The sequence below is a fragment of the Strix uralensis genome, chromosome 3 (assembly GCF_047716275.1).
Source record: "Strix uralensis isolate ZFMK-TIS-50842 chromosome 3, bStrUra1, whole genome shotgun sequence".
Lineage (NCBI taxonomy): Eukaryota > Metazoa > Chordata > Aves > Strigiformes > Strigidae > Strix > Strix uralensis.
Genome location: NC_133974.1, coordinates 2,748,656 through 2,768,977, shown reverse-complemented (window position 1 = coordinate 2,768,977; position 20,322 = coordinate 2,748,656). Strand labels below are relative to the sequence as shown.

General features: G+C 38.6%; 1 protein-coding gene across 7 annotated transcripts in view; it reads left to right on the top strand.

Moving 5' to 3' along the window:
- The window catches only part of KIF13B (kinesin family member 13B), a 130,664-nt gene that overhangs the window by 90,783 nt on the left and 19,559 nt on the right, over window positions 1-20,322 (top strand). For all 7 annotated transcript variants that reach the window (XM_074861316.1, XM_074861315.1, XM_074861314.1 and 4 more), the window contains 11 exons: window positions 1,457-1,556; window positions 1,894-2,020; window positions 3,571-3,626; window positions 4,965-5,089; window positions 6,326-6,502; window positions 8,108-8,200; window positions 9,146-9,298; window positions 10,295-10,372; window positions 11,010-11,063; window positions 18,626-18,743; window positions 19,727-19,860. In XM_074861316.1, coding sequence (XP_074717417.1) covers window positions 1,457-1,556; window positions 1,894-2,020; window positions 3,571-3,626; window positions 4,965-5,089; window positions 6,326-6,502; window positions 8,108-8,200; window positions 9,146-9,298; window positions 10,295-10,372; window positions 11,010-11,063; window positions 18,626-18,743; window positions 19,727-19,860 — 1,215 coding nt within the window. The remainder of the gene's footprint in view (window positions 1-1,456; window positions 1,557-1,893; window positions 2,021-3,570; window positions 3,627-4,964; window positions 5,090-6,325; window positions 6,503-8,107; window positions 8,201-9,145; window positions 9,299-10,294; window positions 10,373-11,009; window positions 11,064-18,625; window positions 18,744-19,726; window positions 19,861-20,322) is intronic.

Sequence of the window (20,322 nt, the reverse complement as noted above, 5' to 3'; positions counted from 1 at the left end):
TATGTGTATGAGAGCTGGAGTATGGTGCATAAATAATCAACCCTTGGGCAAGCAAGGGGGATTCCTGGAGCTTTAATACAGTAGTGATAAAACTACTGAAATCAGCACACTATTTTTTGTATATAATGTCACAGTAACATGAACCTTACAGGGGAACTGATGAGGTACACTATCTGTGATATATTTTTCATCTTGTTGTGAATAACTTTAACATCATCGTCATTATAGATCTCAACTTTGTATAATGCAAGCAACCAGAGATTTAGGTTTAATGCTCTCTGACAGATTCCAGCATACTTGTAGGAGTCTGCGGGTGAGTAATACAACTGTAGTTTTATAGTCTTACATCCACCCATTTTTCTTGACAAAGTGTTTGCTAGTTTGATGTGGAACGAAACTGAACGGCTGTTGCCATAAAAGAGACTTGCCTGAAGGCATCCCAGAGCTGATAGCTCATCTTTGTGGCACCCAACATGCTGCCTGTAGAGAATCATTCATCATTTCTGAGCATTTCTGCACCAGAGACAAATGAATGTTCTTAAGGATACTGAGGTGGGTTTTTTGAAGGACATGAGTGCTTAAGAAAAAATATTTTAAAAGGCTTAGTTGCAAATGCTATAACTAGGGACAGCGGTGTGATGCAGGGCAGGGATGGATTCCTAATACAAGGCTGCTAAACATTGGGTGTGATGGTGAGTCGTGGATAAGGACTGGGGATTCCAGCTGTGCTGCAAGGTAGTGATTAGTGAGTTTTAGACTAGTTTGGGGGAAAAGATGTATAAAGTGAAGTTTGTTTAGCTGGGTGGTACAAAATAACAGCTAGAGAAAGAGATGCCTCAGGCTGGCAAGCAAAAATATGTCAAATAAAGTGTGGCAAGTTAAGGGTTTAGACCTGTGACGAAAGGCTAAGAGAACAGGGGCTGTTTAGCCTTGAGAGGAAAAAAAGGCTCAGGTGGGATCTTGTCAATATATGTAGATGGGAAGGGGTAAAGAAGACAGAGCCAGACTCTTTTCAGTCGTATCCAGTCAATGGACAAGAGACAGAGAGTCTCTACATAAGAAATTTAACTCTTTTTTTAAAATTTTTTTTTTTTACCATGGTGATGGTCAAACACTGGAACAGGTTCCCCAGAGAGGTTGTGGAATTTCCATCTTTGGACATATTCACATTCCAACTGAGCAAGCAGCTGTGGTTGACCCTGCTTTGGGCACAGAGCAGGGTTGGACTGGACAGTCTCCAGGGGTCCTTTCCAACCTCAGCTATTCTGTGTTTCTGTTTAAGTTGTCCTGTACAAAAGAAAACAGAGAAGAGCTAAGCGATTCGTTGGACTCTGTCTGTCTTATCTGCTTCTTGGCTACAGGATGAGCAGAAGGGTTGAGGAAATGTGTAAGCCACAAACGGGAAACCTTGGCTTTCCTGGGTCAATATTTAACATGACCACTTTCCTCTTTACAGGATAGGGATTTGGAGAGGCTCCGTCGGAAATGGCTGTGTGCCTTAACAAAGCGTCAGGAGTATCTTGATCAGCAGTTGCAAAAGCTCGTTGGGAAGCCTGGTAAGCAAAATACTGTCAAAGGTAAACCACAGTGATAAGTTGAGACACACATGTGCACATGCTTTTTATCTTGATATATTGTAAAATTTAGAGAAGAAGTTAATGGAGAGTTGAGTCTCAACTCGCTGGTAATTTGCTTTCAGTGAAACTAAGGTTAGAGAAGCCTATATAAAATTGTTTGTTGTTCTTGTATGCTGTGTGTTTCTTCTTTGTGTGCTGAATTTCTGATCAGAGTGGGTTTTACTCTATTATGGATGGTATAAGATCATCGACACGTGATAAAAGCACTGAGTAAGGAATGCTCTCTGGTGTCTTGACTGACATCCTGCTTCTCCAGATAAAACAGAAGACGATGCAGATCGGGAGGCGCAGCTTTTAGAGATGAGGCTAACGCTCACGGAGGAAAGGAATGCTGTAATGGTTCCTTCTGCTGGCAGTGGGATCCCTGGAGCTCCAGCGGAGTGGTATGAACATACATTGCCACATGCAAGAATGAATCTAAAAATGATGCATGGCCTGTTCCTGGCTTGGATTGTTGCCTCTTTTTGCTTTCCTTAATCTGACCTCTGTACACTGTATGAGCAAAGTTGTTAAAATTAGGCCTCTTGCTTAAATTATTTTATTAGGCCATGTATCTGAAATCCAGAAATGCTATTTAGTAAACGATACTATTATTGATCAGAGTGTAATTATGACCTTCTGAAAAAACGGAATCAATATTTATTACCACTGCACTTACCATTTAAAAAAATTAGCTAATATGTTAATTACCTAGTTCATTCGCTTAAAAGGCTGCTTCGTCTTAATAAAACTGCATCTACTGGAACATTTTGTTGTGCTCCTGGTTTGAGCGTAAAGTCTGTTTATCCAGCAAGTGTTCCATGTAATTTTCTAAACGTTAAAAATAGTAAACTACACTAGACTGAGATTGCCTTACTGCAGCAGCTGTGAGTAACAACTGCAGATAAGGAAGCAAGGTTGTTTCACTTCAAACCTCTTGTCTTCAGTTGCTTTCAACTTTCTGGAATTTTTTTCTGAGCAAACCTCTGACAGTATTTATTGATGGAATACAATGTCATGGAGCTTTAAGCTGAAATTTGTTAAAGCTGGTACTTCTGAAACATCAAAATGGCAAACGCTTGTTGGAAACACGTCAACTTTTACATCAAAGTGCTTGACTAGGTTTGAAAACAGTGGAGCTGCAGGAAACTTACTTGAGGAAGAATCTGTTTTGAACACATTTGCACCAGAGGAAATGTTTAGTATGATTCAAACACCTTCTATATAACATAAGACTCCAGCCTGCCCTTGTTCACTGTAAAGTTCATCAAGTCCAAGTTTGTCATGACATGGCTACAGCCCTTTTTACAGCTAAGATTGCAACAAGGAGTCTTAGTCTTTCATGCCTCATGTTACATTTTTAGTACCTTATTAATGTTGTGTAGCTTTAAAGTGCTAGGCCATGGAATATTTCATTTTAAAAACAAACTAAATGCCTCCTATGTTACCCCTTCTTCCATAATACGAAAGGTTTCTTAAATGGCAGCTTTAACTCTTAAATATGTGTGTTTTGTAAGAAGGAGTAGTAACCGTGTAGTGTGGCAGCATCAATGTTAGTTTAAAAACTTTGGCACTGGATTTTCTGTTTCTTACTCTGCTGTCTTCACTGCCATCGCTAATGCAGAAGGGTTTGCATTTAATAAATGTGTGTCAGAGTAAATAAACTTAATTTTGGTATGAGCATTTTAGAGGGAGAAAACACTTCTGTAAGCAGAGGTCAAAGAATATAATACTTGTGAGAGATCTGGTATAAAAGAAATACCAATTTAGTTGAGTCGCTTGGAATCTGCAGCAGTAAATTAAAAGAAAGCCGTTTACCAAGGTTATCAGTGGTCTGGCTTAAAATTGCAGTTGTGCTGAATGTAATGTGCTGTGGGCTTGTATCATAAGGTACGTGTGCTGGGTAAATCTGCGTTAGGTTAAATGCTGCCATTGTCCCTGTCTTACATTTTAGGACTCCTGTGCCTGGTATGGAAACTCACATTCCTGTTATTTTCCTTGACTTGAATGGTAAGTTGTTCTTAAAATGACAGAGTAGTCTGAAACAAACTTTGTACAACCAATGACATTTTCGAATGTCAGCAAGCTAATAAAATGAAGAAAAGCCTGGAATGGCAGGTAGATTAATTTGAGAGTGCACATTTTTCACTGAAACATACTGTTTAATGTTTCAAAATACACAGCATTATATATGGAAGGAACCATAGATTTTAATAATCCTAATGTTTTGCAGATATTTAATAGGTAAAATAGAAATAGTAAAATAGAAATAGTAAAATAAGTGCACCTAAGGGAGCGAACAGCAAAAGCCAGGGTAAAGAAAAAGTTGTTGTTGGGAATGTTCTTTCTGAGGTCTCACGAGGATATAGCTCTGATGCTACATCCTATAATTTTTTTACTGATGACTTAGAAGAAAATGTGAAATCACTGGTAATAATGCCTGAATATCAAAAAAACCATGGCACGATAAGCTCAAATTAGTTTTGCAGAGTGTGATCATAAGTGTTTCTTTAAACAATGTATGTTTCAGTACATCCAAATGCAAGATCCAAGTTGAGCAACGTATTTGTCAGATACTTTTGCCCATTTTTGGTAGTTGTAGCCAAGAAAGCAGCACCCCCAAAGTAGTCCAGGGAGCCAACAGCGCCTGATCAGTTGAGCAAATCCTTGTTAAGATGTTTAAAAGAGGGTTAACACTTGGATGAGAAGCATCAGGTGAGCGTGGGGAGGCGGCATGCTGCCTGTTGTGAGGAGGTCTTTGCTGCAATGCTGTTTACGTTTATGGTTTGTTCACCTCAAAAAGCACATTGATATATCAAATGGCTTCAGAGAGGAGCTAGTTAATAATTCATACATGGTGAAGGACTCGAGCCAGAACAGGTTGAACTTCTCAAAAACCAGATTCAGGGTTTGTTTAATCATGATCTGAAAGTACTGTGTTTTTACTTGTTCAACCAGCAGCTAATCTTTATTTTTAAAAAAAACACAACACCTAACTAATGCCAAATGAGCAATGTACTTAGTATGATTGAGCAGTAGTGCTGAAAATATACCTGCGGGCACGGAGGGGGTGTTTACAACTGGGAGTGGGAGAGATTCCTGCACAACAGAGGACTTTATAAGGCATGCTTGAGTCTGCGTCCCCAAATCTTTGTGCACACTTTCCGTGTAGAAATTCGATTGCTTCTGAAGTGGAACAAAGTGGGGAGCTTTTCTTTTGAAGGTAGAGTGTAAGTAGCCAGGCTGGGGCGTTAGTGATGAAAATGTGAATTCATGACTTGCTGAATGTTTTTAAAAATAATAATTGCTTGTGTCTCCTCACCTTCTGCATTCACCTTTTGTTTCTAGCTGATGACTTCAGTTCCCAAGATAACCTTGATGACCCTGAAGCGGGTGGGTGGGATGCGACTCTTGTTGCAGAAGAGGAGGAGGAATTCTTTGAACTGCAGATCGTGAAGCATCATGACAGTGAGGTAAGCAGAGATGCAGACCGGTATATTTAGTTTAGGAGTCTTTTAATTGCTCTCTTTATATCTTCAGATGTGAAAATAGTGCATCAAAGATGGCATGCAAAGGATACAACTCTTGTTTCTTTTATGACTGACTTTGTGTTTTCAAGGAATATTTGATAGGAGTATAACCGTGATTTGACAAGGATCTTCCTTCATCTAAATCCAAGCATTACAAAAGCTTGAGATTCTGAGTTCATGTTTTAAAAAAACAAAACAAACCCCCTGAGCAAATTAGAGTATGGAAGCCCTCAGCTGTAAAACCAAACAATCTTAACTGTTGCTATGGTTAACATCTTTACTTCTGCACTGTTACATTCGTTGTACTCCATTTGGCCACATACCTCATAGTTTTACAATTTTATAGTTGTTGGTTTATAATTTTTGCTATTAGGTTTAGAATGTCTGATTTATTTTTTTACCTTAAAATTCTGCTCCTCACTCTGAAACTTATTTCTTTTTATATTTTTAGAGGAGCTTTATTCCTGTTGGTTTTGGTAGGTTTTTTTGTTCTGTTTTGTTTTTAAAACCTGAGAAGATAGCTACCAGGCCAGTTTTTTTAAATCTTAAATATAAAGTATAAAATATATTAAATTTAACAAAAATTTATTTATAAAAATTTATATAATTTTAATCTATTTAATATATAAAATATACTTAAAATATAAAAATAAATTAATATACTAATAATATATTAAATCTAAAATATAAGTAATACTTATATTTTAACATTCAAGAAGAGAAATTCCAGCTTTAGCTTTTTGCTAGAAATGTTTTAGCAAAGTTATTTCTCAAATACAGACAAGAGAGTTTATGTGGTATGATGGAAGATTGTCACTGCAATCTCTGTTGCTCTCTGGTTTATCTTAATAAATTAGGCCAAATGGTCCTGTAGTTCTGCATATTTTATAATTTATTTGCAATGATCCTGGGTATTCAAGGATCTTTTTTTCAAGAGGAAATGTTCCAGAGTTTGAGCAAGTTGGCATTTTTAATCCCAACGTCTTCATTTGGCAAACTGATCTTGATTTTTAAATGGCCTCTTCTAAAGTGCAGGGATTTTTCTTCATAGAGAGTGAAATGGAGAAGCTGACTCTCAAAATTTATGTATTATGTATTTTTGTTAATTATGCTTAATTAATTACAGTTAATTATACACCTAATTATGCTTATTAGAGGATACATTTTTTTCCTTTGCAGGTGAAAGCAGAAGCCTCATGGGATTCCACAGTCCACGACTGTATCCAGCTCAGTAAAGGCACAGCAGCAGATGAAAGAGTTTACCTTATTGTGAGAGCCACTGTCCAGCTCAGCCATCCCGCAGAAATGCAATTAGTGTTACGCAAGCGCATTTGCGTTAATGTCTATGGCAGACAGGTATATCTTTTATAATCCTTCACACTTTCACTCCGCCCCGTGTTTATCACTGCTTGAAGAGGGGAAGGCTGTGATTTGTGCAATATGCTGCTGCTATATCTCTTATTTTCCTGTATCTACTTTCGTCTCTGCCTGAATGGAAGCAATGTATCAATGGCATGCATCGAGACTTTAAGCTGCCAAGTAATTTTCATAGTATCTTTTACACTGTGGATGATAATGCAGCTTTTTTTAAAGGCTCAATGGCATCTAATTATGAGAGATTTGGTGTTATTTGTGTTAACTACTAAGTGCTTTATCCCCCATCACTGGTAAAGTAGAAAGAGTTAACTTCTCCTGAGCTTGGCGTTCATGTTTTGCAAAAACTACACATCAGAAGAAACTTGTGTGTTTCCCTACTCCTACAGTATGTTCACACATTACTGCTAACCATTTCTATTTATGCATTGAGATATTTAGAGATAAACTAGCAATAGTTGGAACAGAGGTCCCCTTGTGTAATTTGTCAAAGTTGATCACTCTTGGTCTTTTATGTTTTCCAGTTGGCTTGTGCTCTTACGATTGTGTAGGTGAGAGCAGGATGTTGGATAAATGGAAAGCAGAAGGTTGTCATTCCATTTGCAGCATCATGTCCTGAAAATTATTTAATTTTTGAGAAAGATGGCAAGGAAGAGTTTGTTCAGCATTGTCTCAGAATCCAGCTTCCCCTAGCAGTGATAATGACAAAGCAGAAAGCCTGAATTGTTATTCTGTTTGCACATCTGTAGTTAAAATCTGAAGCAAGAGCAGAAGAGGTGTGGTCACACCCAGAAGCCCCGTAGGCAACTCTAAACTGCTTTTAGTGCTAGGAATAGAAGAACTACAGTTCTTAGTGCTTAAGTCAGGCAAAAGCTTTTTCTCAGAAAGGAAACAGTGAATTTTTTGTCAGATAGAATGGAAGAGTGTATTCAATAGATAAATTGAGCGTGCCAATAATTACAATTGTGTTAAGTCTTCATCAATTCTGTTTCCTACAGATTTAGTCAGTGATGTTTTTTACTTTTATTCGACATGGACTCTTTGGCTTTCTTGTTAGGTTTCTAAAAATCCTCGTCAATAACCTTTCCCGGTTGTTCGTCTCAGCAGCATCTTTGAATGACTCATCTCTGCATTAATTCAACAGTCCAGTTCTTAACCCTGCAAGGCGCCAAGTCAGCATAAACAATGACCATGCCCCCTTAAATCATTCTTCATAACGATCTCTTTGGTCAAGAATTTAGTGCCTGTACTTGTCAATATTCAAGACAAGTCATGTAGGGCTCTACCAAAAAAAAAAAAAATCCACTTCTAGAACTAGCAAATGCTTTGTGTGCTGGTTAAGCAGTCACCTTGCCATGAAGGAAGTTAATCCTTTCTCTGTATCTAAAATACAGACAAGCAAATGATTTGTCTCCAAGTTAAAATCTTTGACTCTTACATATTTATTGGCTGATCTCTTGGATTTGTACTTCTTTCTTTGTAAGCTATGTTTACTTCAGTTGAAATATGTTAAACCATGTTTTCCTTAAAGCAAGAAATATTTTCCTTTTTTTTTTTTTTTTTTTTTTTTTTTTTGCCTCCCCACAGGGTTTTGCACAGAGTTTCCTCCGAAGAATGTCTCACCGAAGTTCCATTCCTGGCTGTGGTGTCACGTTTGAGATAGTCTCAAATATTCCAGAGGTGAATAAGAAATCAGAGTATCTGACTCTCTGATTTTTATTTCTTTTTTCCCCCCTTATTTTGAGCTTGCTAGCTCTTGCTGCTGCAAGCATAAACTGTGGTTCTTATAAAAGATTAAGCATATTCCTTTACATGCTGTGACTTAGCAGCCACCTATGTCTTATCAGGGTCACTGTGTATTTTGTTGAGTGAACATCTATTTGCTCAGGTCCTTGAAAAAACATTTTAAAGAGAGAGGAAAGGGGAGTAAAGATGGGTGGGTGAAGTGCCTAATGTGGGGAGCATGAGAACATGTGAAAAATAACAAATTGGCATTTTGTAAGTAACGTCTTTATGCAACTCTTGATTCCTGAGCATGTTCCTAGTTAGATGCTAATCCTTTCCTTCCAAACAGATGCTCTATCAGAGCACTTGTAAAAACATTAACACGTGAAGAGCCAAAAGTCTGATTGCTGCCTGATTCTGTCTTTTATGTTCTGCTGTATTTAGCACTCTGTGTTGAAATGTTTCTCAAGCAGTGTTCTATTTTTCTCTTGCAAGTCACTTGAAATTTTGTTTTCCTCACAGGACAGATAATGCCCTGGATGTGTTTAAGCACTTTTTAATTACAAAATATCTGAATGCAGCTCTTTTGCTAATCAATGGCAATGTCTCACTGTGAGACTCTCAAAAAAACCCAAAAAAACAACAAAAAAAAAAGCAAAATCAAAAGAACAGTAACCATGTTATAGCTTGAGATGTCTGTGACAGTGATAGGAGCACCCATGCAGTTTGCGGGGCACAAGTTCCTTCAATGTAATGAGGCTTATGTTTAGAAATCTCCAGTAAGACATCTGCATCTGCCCTGAGCTTGAGGGCAAACGATGTTGAATCTGTCCTGCATGTTTGAAAAACGTATTTTCTTCAGGACTGATGTGGGAGATTTTTATTTTACTTTCTTCCTAGGATGCTCAAGGAGCTGAAGAGCGGGAGGCACTAGCCAGAATGGCAGCAAATGTTGAAGATGCAGCTTCAGCTGACTCCGAAGCCTATATCGAGAAGTACTTGCGGAGTGTGCTGGCTGTGGAGAACATTCTCACCTTGGATCGTCTGCGCCAGGTCTGTTTTTAAGGCTGTAGCAGATAGCAGAGAATATACTTACTGCGAACAGCGTATGGCAACGCAGCCCTTCTCCTAAGTGCATACAGTGGCCAACAAACCAAAAACACCACTTCAGTGCAGACCTCAGCTGTGCAAAGTGAGCCTGTGGCAAACATCCAAAGCAGCAAATGTAGCTCTCTACAGAGATGTTCTCGTTCAACTACCTGCAATATGGATGGATGGGACTGGGAGCTTTATACTAAATGCACTATTATGGGATGCTTGGTTTGTTTTTAAGACTGTGCATTGCTAATTATGGTTCAGAAGAAGTAGTTGTGTGGCATTAGCTTTTGTTCCTGAAGCTTGGGCTTTAGTAATAGTTTCTGAAGTTGCTAGTATAATTCTTGTCATTTTGCCCATGTTCTACCTTGAAGTAACCAAACCAGTTCTGTCAATAAATAAGACATTGGTTGGGTTAATCTTAAGTACTGTAACTTGATCTGTTTACCAGGAAAAATGCAGGAGAGAGAAACATTTATTGAAAATTGTTCTTCTGGATATAAATTATGCAAGCACAAAAGTAAGTTATGCAAAACAAGCTAGAGTATGTGCCTGCCTACTATAAATTTAATGGTGAAGTGTGATGCGCTCTTAAGTATTGAAAGCAAGTTCCCTGTCGTATCTAATTAGTTTAAAGGATTAAAATAGGAGCTCAGCTAGGAAAGGGAGTCTTACTCTTTGCATCTGTAAGTCATCTCCTAGACTCAGAACTAGCCGTAAAATCTTGTGTGTTGATCAGCAAAATACTAGATGTTAAAGTTTATCCACTCTTACACTTCTAGCCATGATACGTGCAAGTTTTAGATTACAGTAGACTTTAGAGACAGGAGCCTGTGCAATAAAGCTGTTTAGAAACATTTTTCTTGTATAGGGAAAACTATCCTGGGATGTTTGGAGCTTAGATACTTGCAAAACGTGCATAACTTTTTTGTTTTGCTTCTCTATGATTGGCAGGAAGTTGCTGTAAAAGAGCAGCTAATGGGAAAAGGAAAACTCTACCGCAGGAGCCTGAGCTCTCCCAACGTGAATCGGGTGAGTGTTCCATGCTGGCATCTGCAGCATATTGAGGGCAGCAGGTCCAGTCTTTCAATTACAGGTCCCTATGATGCCAGAGTTGTGGAGTATAGCAATAAATTTCCTTCGGTTTGACCCTTCTGTTTGTCTGTGCTATTTGTGAGCATGTAAATCGCTAAGTGGAGACAAAATCTGCACATATTCCTGCTTTCATCATGCAGGCTAGTATGCTTGAAAGCACCCCATAAATCCAGACTATCTGAAAAAGCAACGTAAAAACTACTTCTGCATTTTTTTTTTCCTGAACACTGGAGGTTTTTTCATTTAGCTATCAAGTTGAAGATTTTTTTTCTTTAGAAAATTTGAAAGCAAGTTACAAGTATCTGCTGAACATAAACTTTGTAACAGTGTTGTGAGACTTCTGTTGTCCAAAATTTGGAAAGAAATCCTTTGATAGAACTGGTAATCAAACTTGTCGAATTCTGGCTCCTTCCAGGTCAATAATTGGCATTTCACCTTTCATCTGTTGGATTTCAGTTCTGCTCTAACTGCAAAACTGGTTTTTTTCACCCTTCTGTGTGTTTGTCAAGAGGCATATTTATCAGTTGTTTAAGGTTTAGTTAAGAAATAATTCTGCTTGTCTTAACTATTTCAGCTTTCTGGAAGCCGCCAAGACTTAGCACCCCCCTATAACCTGAGCAGTAACCGGGTAAGTATCTGAAGGTCTCCCGGGTCTTCTGTAGAAAAAAGATGATGACAGTGTCTGCACTATACCAATTACAGGGGCATAAGTGGGAAATATCCATATGAGACAAGGCACCCTTGTATCCCTGGGACTGTTCCTAGGACATACTAGCTTTGGTTGTGCTACACTAGACTTCTCTGGGGAAGTTCTCAGGCCATTGTCAGTCATGTAATGCTGCTGCCAACCTCTGTGGGATGTACAATGGCAGACCTGAGTTGAGCAGGTGAGATTAAACGTAGCCATCCATCACACAGGAGTGCATTTATCAGGGGAAATTTTCTCAATGTCGAGTTTCAGAGCTCTTCCAAAGCTTTCACCTGGGTGGATGCAAACCTTCTGGGTAAAGGACAGGTTTGGGTTTATATGTAAGTTCAGGTCCACCTCTGGAACAGAATAGAGGCCTACGAAGAGAGTCTCTGACCTTCAGAGGGAAACCATCACTCTTTAGCTTGTGGTGGATGATAACTCAGCCCATTACACTGCTTAAAAACAACAGTATAGATCAAAAGTATTTCTTTAAAAAGTGAAAGATTAAATTTAAACTTATTTTGCAAATCCTAGATAAATTGAAGGGTCTTTTCCTGATAGATATTCTGCCCAGCGAGCGTGTAGTCATTTTAAAAGAGAGAATCTAGTGGTGACAAGGCATTTTAATGCATAATGCAGTTGCAAGGAATAATAGAATTTTGATGTAGTGCTCTAGCATTGGTTGCTAAATCTGCTACATCTGATCCATGTAGAGAATGCTAAAATATGTGCAGGTGATAAAGTGCTTATAGCAACTTCTATTTGGAGAGAACTGTGGGATGTTTCAATATTGTAGGTTTTGAAAGTAAAAATTAAAGACGAGAGTTCTTAATGATTTCTGTTTTTTTCCTCCCTTCCCCTCAATGATTTTTCTCATTGCATGTTTCAGAGTCCAAAGGTCCCAGCAGAGGTAATGCATTAGGTCCACCTAATGAGTGGGATAATAATTTTATCTCACTATAACGTTTATTTTGCTCACTTACATGCTTTTACTTCCTGCTTTGAAGATGCTGCTGGTGGTGTCTCATTTACAATAGTACACAGCAAATGAGTTTTCCCATTGAAAAGCCTGTCATTAATGCAGTGTGAAACTGGTACAAATGAGAGAAGTTTCTCCTTCTTGGGTGCATCTTATGGTTTGTTACAGAGCTATAGCTATTTAATGCCATTTCTCACAGTTCTTTGGACAGGGTGAAGTTATTTCAAAAATGCCCCTTCTTGGCTAAAAAAAAGAAAGATAGACATGAAAGCAAGCAAATATATACCAGTCATGTACGTTAGCCTGGAGATGAGATAAACGTTGAGAGTTTCTTCCAAATCTTTCTCACACTTCAAATAGTTCAGTGTGAACAACTCTTGATTTCTATGAAAGAATGATTTTAAATTAATACTGGGCCAATGGAAACATATTTATTCTTAATATCATGTAAACACTCTTGGAGGAATGACTGTTTGTCCCCTTAGTTGTACCAAGCGTTGGTTAACTGGAGTTAACGAGTAGTGGTTTGCATGGAGTTTTGCAGCTCTTCACCATGGTTGATGTAGCTGCTGACAAACACCCTGTACTAGAGTCACGTGGAGCTGTGATTGTGTAGCTTACCTCCTCGCTTGCAGCGTGCTGCGTGTCAAGGCACTGGTTACTCGGGATGCGGGAGGGTGCAAACTCCAGTTAGAATTTTCTGGTTTCAAATGGATCTCTGGTTCAGTTTCTGTAGGGAGATGAACGGAAGCTTTTGTAATCACAATGGAAACATTAAGCAAATTCTTAAATGTTCCTATAGCACACAGACATCATAAAGCAAAGTGGTGGTACCAGTCCTATCTATTTTAGCTTAAAAATCCTGAGAATGGCTTGGTATGCGGTGTTTCAGTTAAGTTAGACGTCTTTGTCACTTGGCAGAGAAATTTAGTGAAAAAGAAGTCTTCTCCAGCAGTCATAAGTTGTTATTTTACCAGGAATTTGGTTTTTAGAAGTGACTGTGATAAGCTAATCTCAAACAAGTGGTTTATTATATCATAAGAAACATCAGTCACAAGGATAGTAACGGCATCCTGAATTGGTGCATAATTAATCTGTCAAGCCTGTGTACTTTAATGTTAGTGGAAGCCCTCGACACATTTCAGAATATTCATCTCCTTAACTGTTATTCCATTACCTTTTTCTCTCTAATTTTAAGATTATTATTCCTTGCATTCTGCCTGTCTTTACCATGGATTTTTAGCTCTGTGGAAAGGGCTCTTGAGTCTCATTCTTCTATGTAAAGCACCATTCATACTGATAAAGTTCCTTCATTCTTCAGCACTATGAATAACCAGGACTCATGCCCCTGTAAACGAGAATATTAAACAAGTTAGGACAAGAAGTAAAGATGGTGTCGGTGCAACTAAAACAGGCAGATCAGAAGTTTCCAGAATTAGGACCCAGATTCATCTTGCAGCAGAAGTTGAATCTTTGTTACTACAAACATGGATGGGTGGTCACACACCCCCATGAAGAACTAGAAAAGTCCTTCTCTAAGACCGAAGCAGAGGTGTGGATTTGCCACATTTTGAAAAAGCATTAAAGAATATCTCTGGATATTGACACTACAAAGAGCAGGATGACTCTCACCCTAAGATATGCATTCATGTGAAATATTTAAGTCACCATCGGGATTTTTTTAATAATAACTCATAAGATTAAGCTACCTAACTGGCTAAGAAGGCAGAGAGATGCCTCCTAAATTTACTTCAGAAGACAGTCTGATGGATGTTTCATATTGGGTTAACAGGACTGCATTTGGTCTCACCTCTAAGTTATATCTGCTTACTTAAATGAGAAAAAGCCAATTTTTACTCCTGTTATCACTACAGATATGGTTACAAGAGAGTGAGATGAATTTTATTTCATCTTGCACATCAGCACATGTCAGGTGATGCTGAAGTCTCTTAGTGGTGATATAAGATACGGAGCTGGATTTTTGCATTCCAGGGTGCTTGCATTGGAAGTTTAAAAATTGTGTTGACTTAAACTGCATGAATCAGATGCACAAAGAATGGAAGGCACCTCTGACTTCTTTTACTTCAGACTATCATCACATACTGATGAAAAATTTCTTGAGTTATTCTTAAAATACCTTTGCACAATACCCATTCTGTCTGACAGTCATCCTTCCTTTCCCAAAGTTCCAGTAGTTTGTAGCTCAAAAGGCTTATATCCAAAAGCCAAGTAAGACAAGACTGTGGCACCTAACCTTCAGGTTTTACTGGGAACCAGAGTTTTTTCACCAAATTGATACCATGTAGATCAATTTGAATAATCTTCCTGTTCATGAGAACAAGTGCCTTTTGTCCCAACTTGTATTTTAAGTGCTACATGGTTGCCTTTTCCTAAGCCTTTTCTGACCTGCTAAAATAATAAAACACAAGAACTATTAATTTTTCTTACCCAGTGGCAGCATGTTAATAGTCTGTCAACTTCAAGAAAAGAATTGTTGTCAGGTAAACCCTACAGATGACTTAGGTAGTGATCACCCATATTTGCTCTAAAGATTTTGTGCATGTCGGTACCGACTCAAAATAAATCCCCTGGTGTTTTTCATGGAGGATGTGTGAAAGAAGGGAAGGCAGATGAGAAGGAGGAGAAGGTATTATAGAAATAAAACACTTTATAAGCAGCTCTGTATCAAAATACATCAAGGGACATGCATTCTTCCGGTGGCTATTTTTGATTTGTTAAATTAAGTCACTTGACCTCTGTTTGGTCACTTGGCAGAGACCAAATATATTCATGAAATGATGGCTCCTCTGGGCAAATGATTTACAAGCTTCCTTCCTTTCTCTCACCACCCTTAATAGAGGAAAGATCCACAGCACTTAAATAATACCAATTGCTTAGACTTAAAGTTGAAGTGTTTCAGTTAGTGAATGCACAAAGCAATCATGTGAGAGTGCTATATAACATGAATATGTGAAACTTGGGAACTTCATCAAGTTAATATAGTTAATAATTCTTACATTTTTTCTTTTTGTGAGATTGAGATGGGTTATCTTTCAATCCAGCTTATTAAAATCAATCATTCATGAACTACCTTTTGCCTCTGCAGATTCTTTGCACAACAGTTGACCCTTTCAGTTGTCTCTGGTATTTTCTTTTGCAAATGTTTCTCCACCTGTTGCCCTGATTTACCTACTTTTTAATGGTTTACTGTCATCTCAGAGTTGAGGTTCACATTACCCCTAAAAAAATCTGACCTTCAGTCTAAAATAACAATCTTTCTGCTCTCTCCAAAGCAAGTGTTATGTAAAAACCCAACATGCCTTAAATATATGGCCAGACAAATCTTTTTATCACATGCACATTCCTGTTCCCAGGACTTTTATTTTATTTAACCTGGCAAAATATTTAAAACTATGTAGAAAATGTAGTCATCCATAATACCAGGGCTGAAGCAAAATTTCCTAGATCCTAAGAAAAAAGCTTTTCCTGAGGAAAAAGTCGCTAAACGTTGCCATTCTTTCTGTAGACGATGAATATTCTGAAAGTGTTTTTCTCCGTTTCTTACATACTCCATTTTTTTTTCATCATTCTCCAAACAGGTCTAGAAAGTCAAGATACTTGCCTGAAATTATTTTTGTTGGAACAGTCAATGAAAGGCACTTCTGACTCAACCAATCGTGATTCAAAAATGATTCAGTTGCTCCTTACCTGCATTGAGTTGGTGTTCTAGTAAGCTAGAAAACTTTCCCATAAGAGTCTTGCTGTTTCCTATGTCTCTGTGGTCTCCAGAAGCACTTAGACTTGGCCTTATAGCTAGAAAGTTATTAAGACATGTCACCTTTATCCAATTGTCTTTAGTAAGTGGATCATTATCCTAAGATCCAAAAGTAACAGCAATCCAGCTTTGTTATATCCTCCAAAAAAGAAGCCTTCAGATGCTTTGCACTCTCTCATAGTTCTTTTTCTTAACATAATGCAAACATCTACCAGGCTGTTGGCAGACCAGACCAGAAGGCAACAAAACCAAACAGTATTTCAGGATTGTTTGAGTCTTGTGATGACTTCCCACCGAATAGTCTTCTCTTTTAACTTCTTCAGCACCACTGAGCTGGTGCATCCAAAAAATACTGAATTACGCTGAGATATTTTCCCCATCTGGGTAGAGTATGAACTCTTTTCTCATGTTTTGACTCTTCTCCTGCAAACTACCCCATCAGTGGGAGCCAGAGAAGGAGATTCCAGGAAACATTTCACATCCTGAAGGGGAAGACAGTTTGAGTATAGCCTGAAGTCGTTGGCTGTTTCCATGCTGACTTTCAGTGTCTGCTGCCTTGTGTGAAACAATCATAATGGCAGGATAAGAAAGCAGTTTCTGAAGCAGTATTTTAAATGGATAGAAGTGGGGCAAGACCGCATGCGGTAAGGTCACCTGAAAGAAACCTGCGCTAGTTGAAACACAAGACTGCAAAAGCCTGAATAAGAGTTTCTGGGGAGTGGAATAGGAAAGACTGTTTCATAGAAGGATTTTGTGGAAAGAATTTTTCAGACATGACTTTTTGATGTGTGTAAGATAAATGAGTTGCAGGTCAAAGATAATGCTTAAGTTGGGGGCTTAAGGTATGGGTAGAACAGCTCTATCGTCCATGCTGATAGAACAGGAAGCTTTCAAGAAGGGCTTAAACACCAAAGTCCTCAAAAATACAAGACTAAACAAACCCCTGGTATTACTGCTAGTCCCGGCCTGGGTTATATCAGTTTTGACATTCAGAATGGCTGCCTCCAGTGAACTCAGACATCCATTAGCCCTTAGGTATCCCAAATGTTACTTCACAGAAACAGCTCCTGCTGTCTCTACATCTGATAATAGGGATGTTAGCTGGTAGTGGGCTGAAGACGGGTACTGCTCTGCAAAAGTGCAAGTTACTTGCTATTCAAAGCAGGAGAGCTTCTAAGGGACTAACTTATAGATCCGAATGGAAACGATTTTTGCTCTGGGCTGCTCAGTGTGACCTTCAACCCATTGGAGAAATCTATTCCTCCTATCCTGGCTTATTTATTATTTGTGAAACATTCATGACTTCAAGTTACAGTTAAGATTAGTTTAGCTGCCTGTCATTTTTCTGTTCAAGGTCATATTATTTCCTTGCATCCAACAACATGAAGCTTCTTGAAAAGGTGCATTTTCCCCCGCTCTTCCTCCAGGAAAAATACATGAAACTTGTGGTCTGGGATGTAGCAGGTTTATCCATCCCTTGTGACTCCTTTGTAGTATGTTCACTGTATCATCTCGTTGTGAAAATATTTCTCTTTCTGTTATGTCTTTTAAAAGAATAAGCAAGATTCAGATACAATATAATCCAGACAAGTACAGATACTGTACCAAACGTAGCATAACTCTTTACGAGAAGTGAGATCAGACTTCAATTTGTATTGGTTTGGCTGCACCATCCTGTCTTTGCCACCTCTATTTTTGGAAAGGTGAAACTTTACAAGCTTGTAGTCCTGAGGGCACTCTGCTACCTGAACAGGACAACACTTTTCCACAAGATGTTGAGAATTCTTATAGCATTTGAGACCAGATTCTTTTGACCCATAGACTCCTGAATGGATATTGAATTGCCTTAAGGTCTCCTATTAAGTAAATTAGCAACATATAGCTTTATTAGAGCCTGCTCTTTAGCAGTGCAAAGAAACTTTCGCAGGCATTGCGAGTGTGCCTGTATCAGAAGTTTGCAGGACAACCACATGGATTTCAGCGCCTCCCTTTCAGCTCTGCACACCTAACGTAGAGCTCAATATGGTGAAGCAATATACTGTCTTGTATCCACATGAAGCTTTCAGCAGAGACACTCTTCTGGCCAGTCACTTAGCGTAATCATTGCAGACAAGTCTGTAAATGATTTTACATATCAAGATGATAGGAAAAAATCATTTGGCTACATAGATTCTTGACGCTTGTGCACTGGTGTGAAATACTATCTTGGAGATGCTCTCTGTTAGCAATAGAGAAGTTGCAGTACTACAGTTGCTTCCTCTTGACCTGATCAGCTCGTCCGTTCTCTGACTCTAGGCACTGACATCCAGCGTTTAGGTCTAAGATCCTGTTTCTTTTCCTGTTCAGAGCTCTGTGTGTCCTCACCCCTTCTCTCTACATTCAGCCTTCACTCATGACTGCTTCGAGAGTAGATACACAAAATATTTAAGACTTTTGGGCAGACAGTACTATTTTGTTTTCACCTGGTTGTAATGTACTCAACTTCCAAAACACAGCTGCATAATTGAGGGAAATATTACAGCTTTAAGGTCTATAAGTAGACTTTTTCCTGTGCCTCAATGCTGAGGGTGCTTATCTTTGCAGGACTGGGTGTTTCAACTAAAAATGCCTTTGGGGAAGGGTCTTTCCTCAGCTCTGTGCATTCTGAACTTTGCAAAGGGGCTGCGCAGGCTGGCATGGTTTGTAAGCATTGCTGTACTCTCACTGGTATGCTAACTTTGAAAATTTCTTTTTTTTTTCCTCTAGGGCCGATGGGAGAGTCAGCAAGATGTATCCCAAGGTGCCACAAATTCCAATAGAGGCATTAGTCCATCTCGCACCTCTCTGTCAGGCTCTGGGCAGCAAAACCACTCTCCTGATCCGGGTAAGAATTTTCCTAAAGCCAAGACAACTTTCCTAAAAATGGAGTGAAGTTGCTGCAGCTCTTGAATGTCAGATACAGCTGAGCTGCTTTCAGAGATGCAGAGAAATTTCCTCTCCAGAGCAATGTCTTTGCAGTTCCCTCTCTGTGAACATTTAGCAGTTGTGGCTAAGCTACTCAGACTCTAGGCTACTCTAACTAGCCTTTCCTTTCAATCTGATACTAATTCTGCTGAGAGGTAAATGCCACATGTTTAAAATTGTCTAAAGATGCAGTCTTTATCTCAGTAGTTCAATTTCTAAAGCCAAATGAGTAAACCAGCAAAGTTAGTAAGGCTACTAATGTTTTAGAATATAACCAGCGGTGGAATTGGATGGATATTTTGCAGCTAATGTGCCTAATATATAACTGAGAGTGCAGAGATAAATAGTGATGTTTTATATACCTACCTAGGTTTTGTCAAGGGGGAGTAGTATAGAAAAAAATGGCAGTATGAGTAAGGAGAGTTGAATGCCCCTAACATTTTTTTCTTTTTCTTCACTTGGATCTTCTCATCTTTTACTTCCAGTAAGTTTTGTAATTGTTGTTAAAATTGTGTTGTATGGACATCCTTTTTTGATTTTGCTGCTTGCTTGGGTGGTTTTTTTTTTTCTGCTTCTGCAAGTTATAAAGCACTTTATGTTTCCAATTGTCCAATTGCAAACAACAAGCTTTTTCACACCATGTGATGAAAAAAAAAAATCTTATGTGTATTGGGGCCACAGCTTAAGACCTACCCAAATCCATATGTCCCTTTCAAGGGAGGAGCCAGCCCTCAGTGCTTTTCCTTATCTAATGCTTTGACTGCTGGAAGATGTCATCTTAGACTAAAATGATAACAGTTTTGTAATAATTTTTAAGGGGCGTTTGAGTCAGGTTTGGGTTTTTTTTTTTCCTTGTCCTTTCCCCAAAGCATGACTGTTTTCATTTTTTATTTTTTCCAACAGGTATTGGTAGCCTTGCTGCTTCCTACCTGAATCCTGTAAAGTCCTTCGTGCCTCAGATGCCCAAACTGCTGAAATCTCTCTTTCCTGTTAGAGATGAGAAAAAGGGCAGGCAGACATCTCCCCTTGCACAGCAGGTAAAAAATTAAGTCAAATTGACTATGCAGTAATATTGGCGAGTGTTGTTAGACTTGCTGGCAAAGTGCTGTTTTATATGTTGTTGCAGTGCAAACCAAGCTTTTAGTCATAGTAAAGCCTTGTGATGCATTTCCCCTCCATCCTGTCCAGAGATAGTGGAGCTGTTTAAACTTATTGATACACTCAGCCCACTTTGCTTTTTAGAAGTGCCAAGTACACTACCAGCATGATTTATGGTAATACCACTTGCAGCAACAATAGTAAAATTTATGAAGTGCACTTAGTGTTGTTTGTGTATTGCCAAGTGGAAAATGTAATTCTATTTTTAATTTGTTATTTCATATACCATTCCCTCCCACCCCTCATCCCAGCTCATGTCACCTCTTCACATCTTCTGCTATGTACTTCGGACAGTTGCTTTTGTTCATTCTTTTATCTATGCCACATGTCAAAGAAGCATT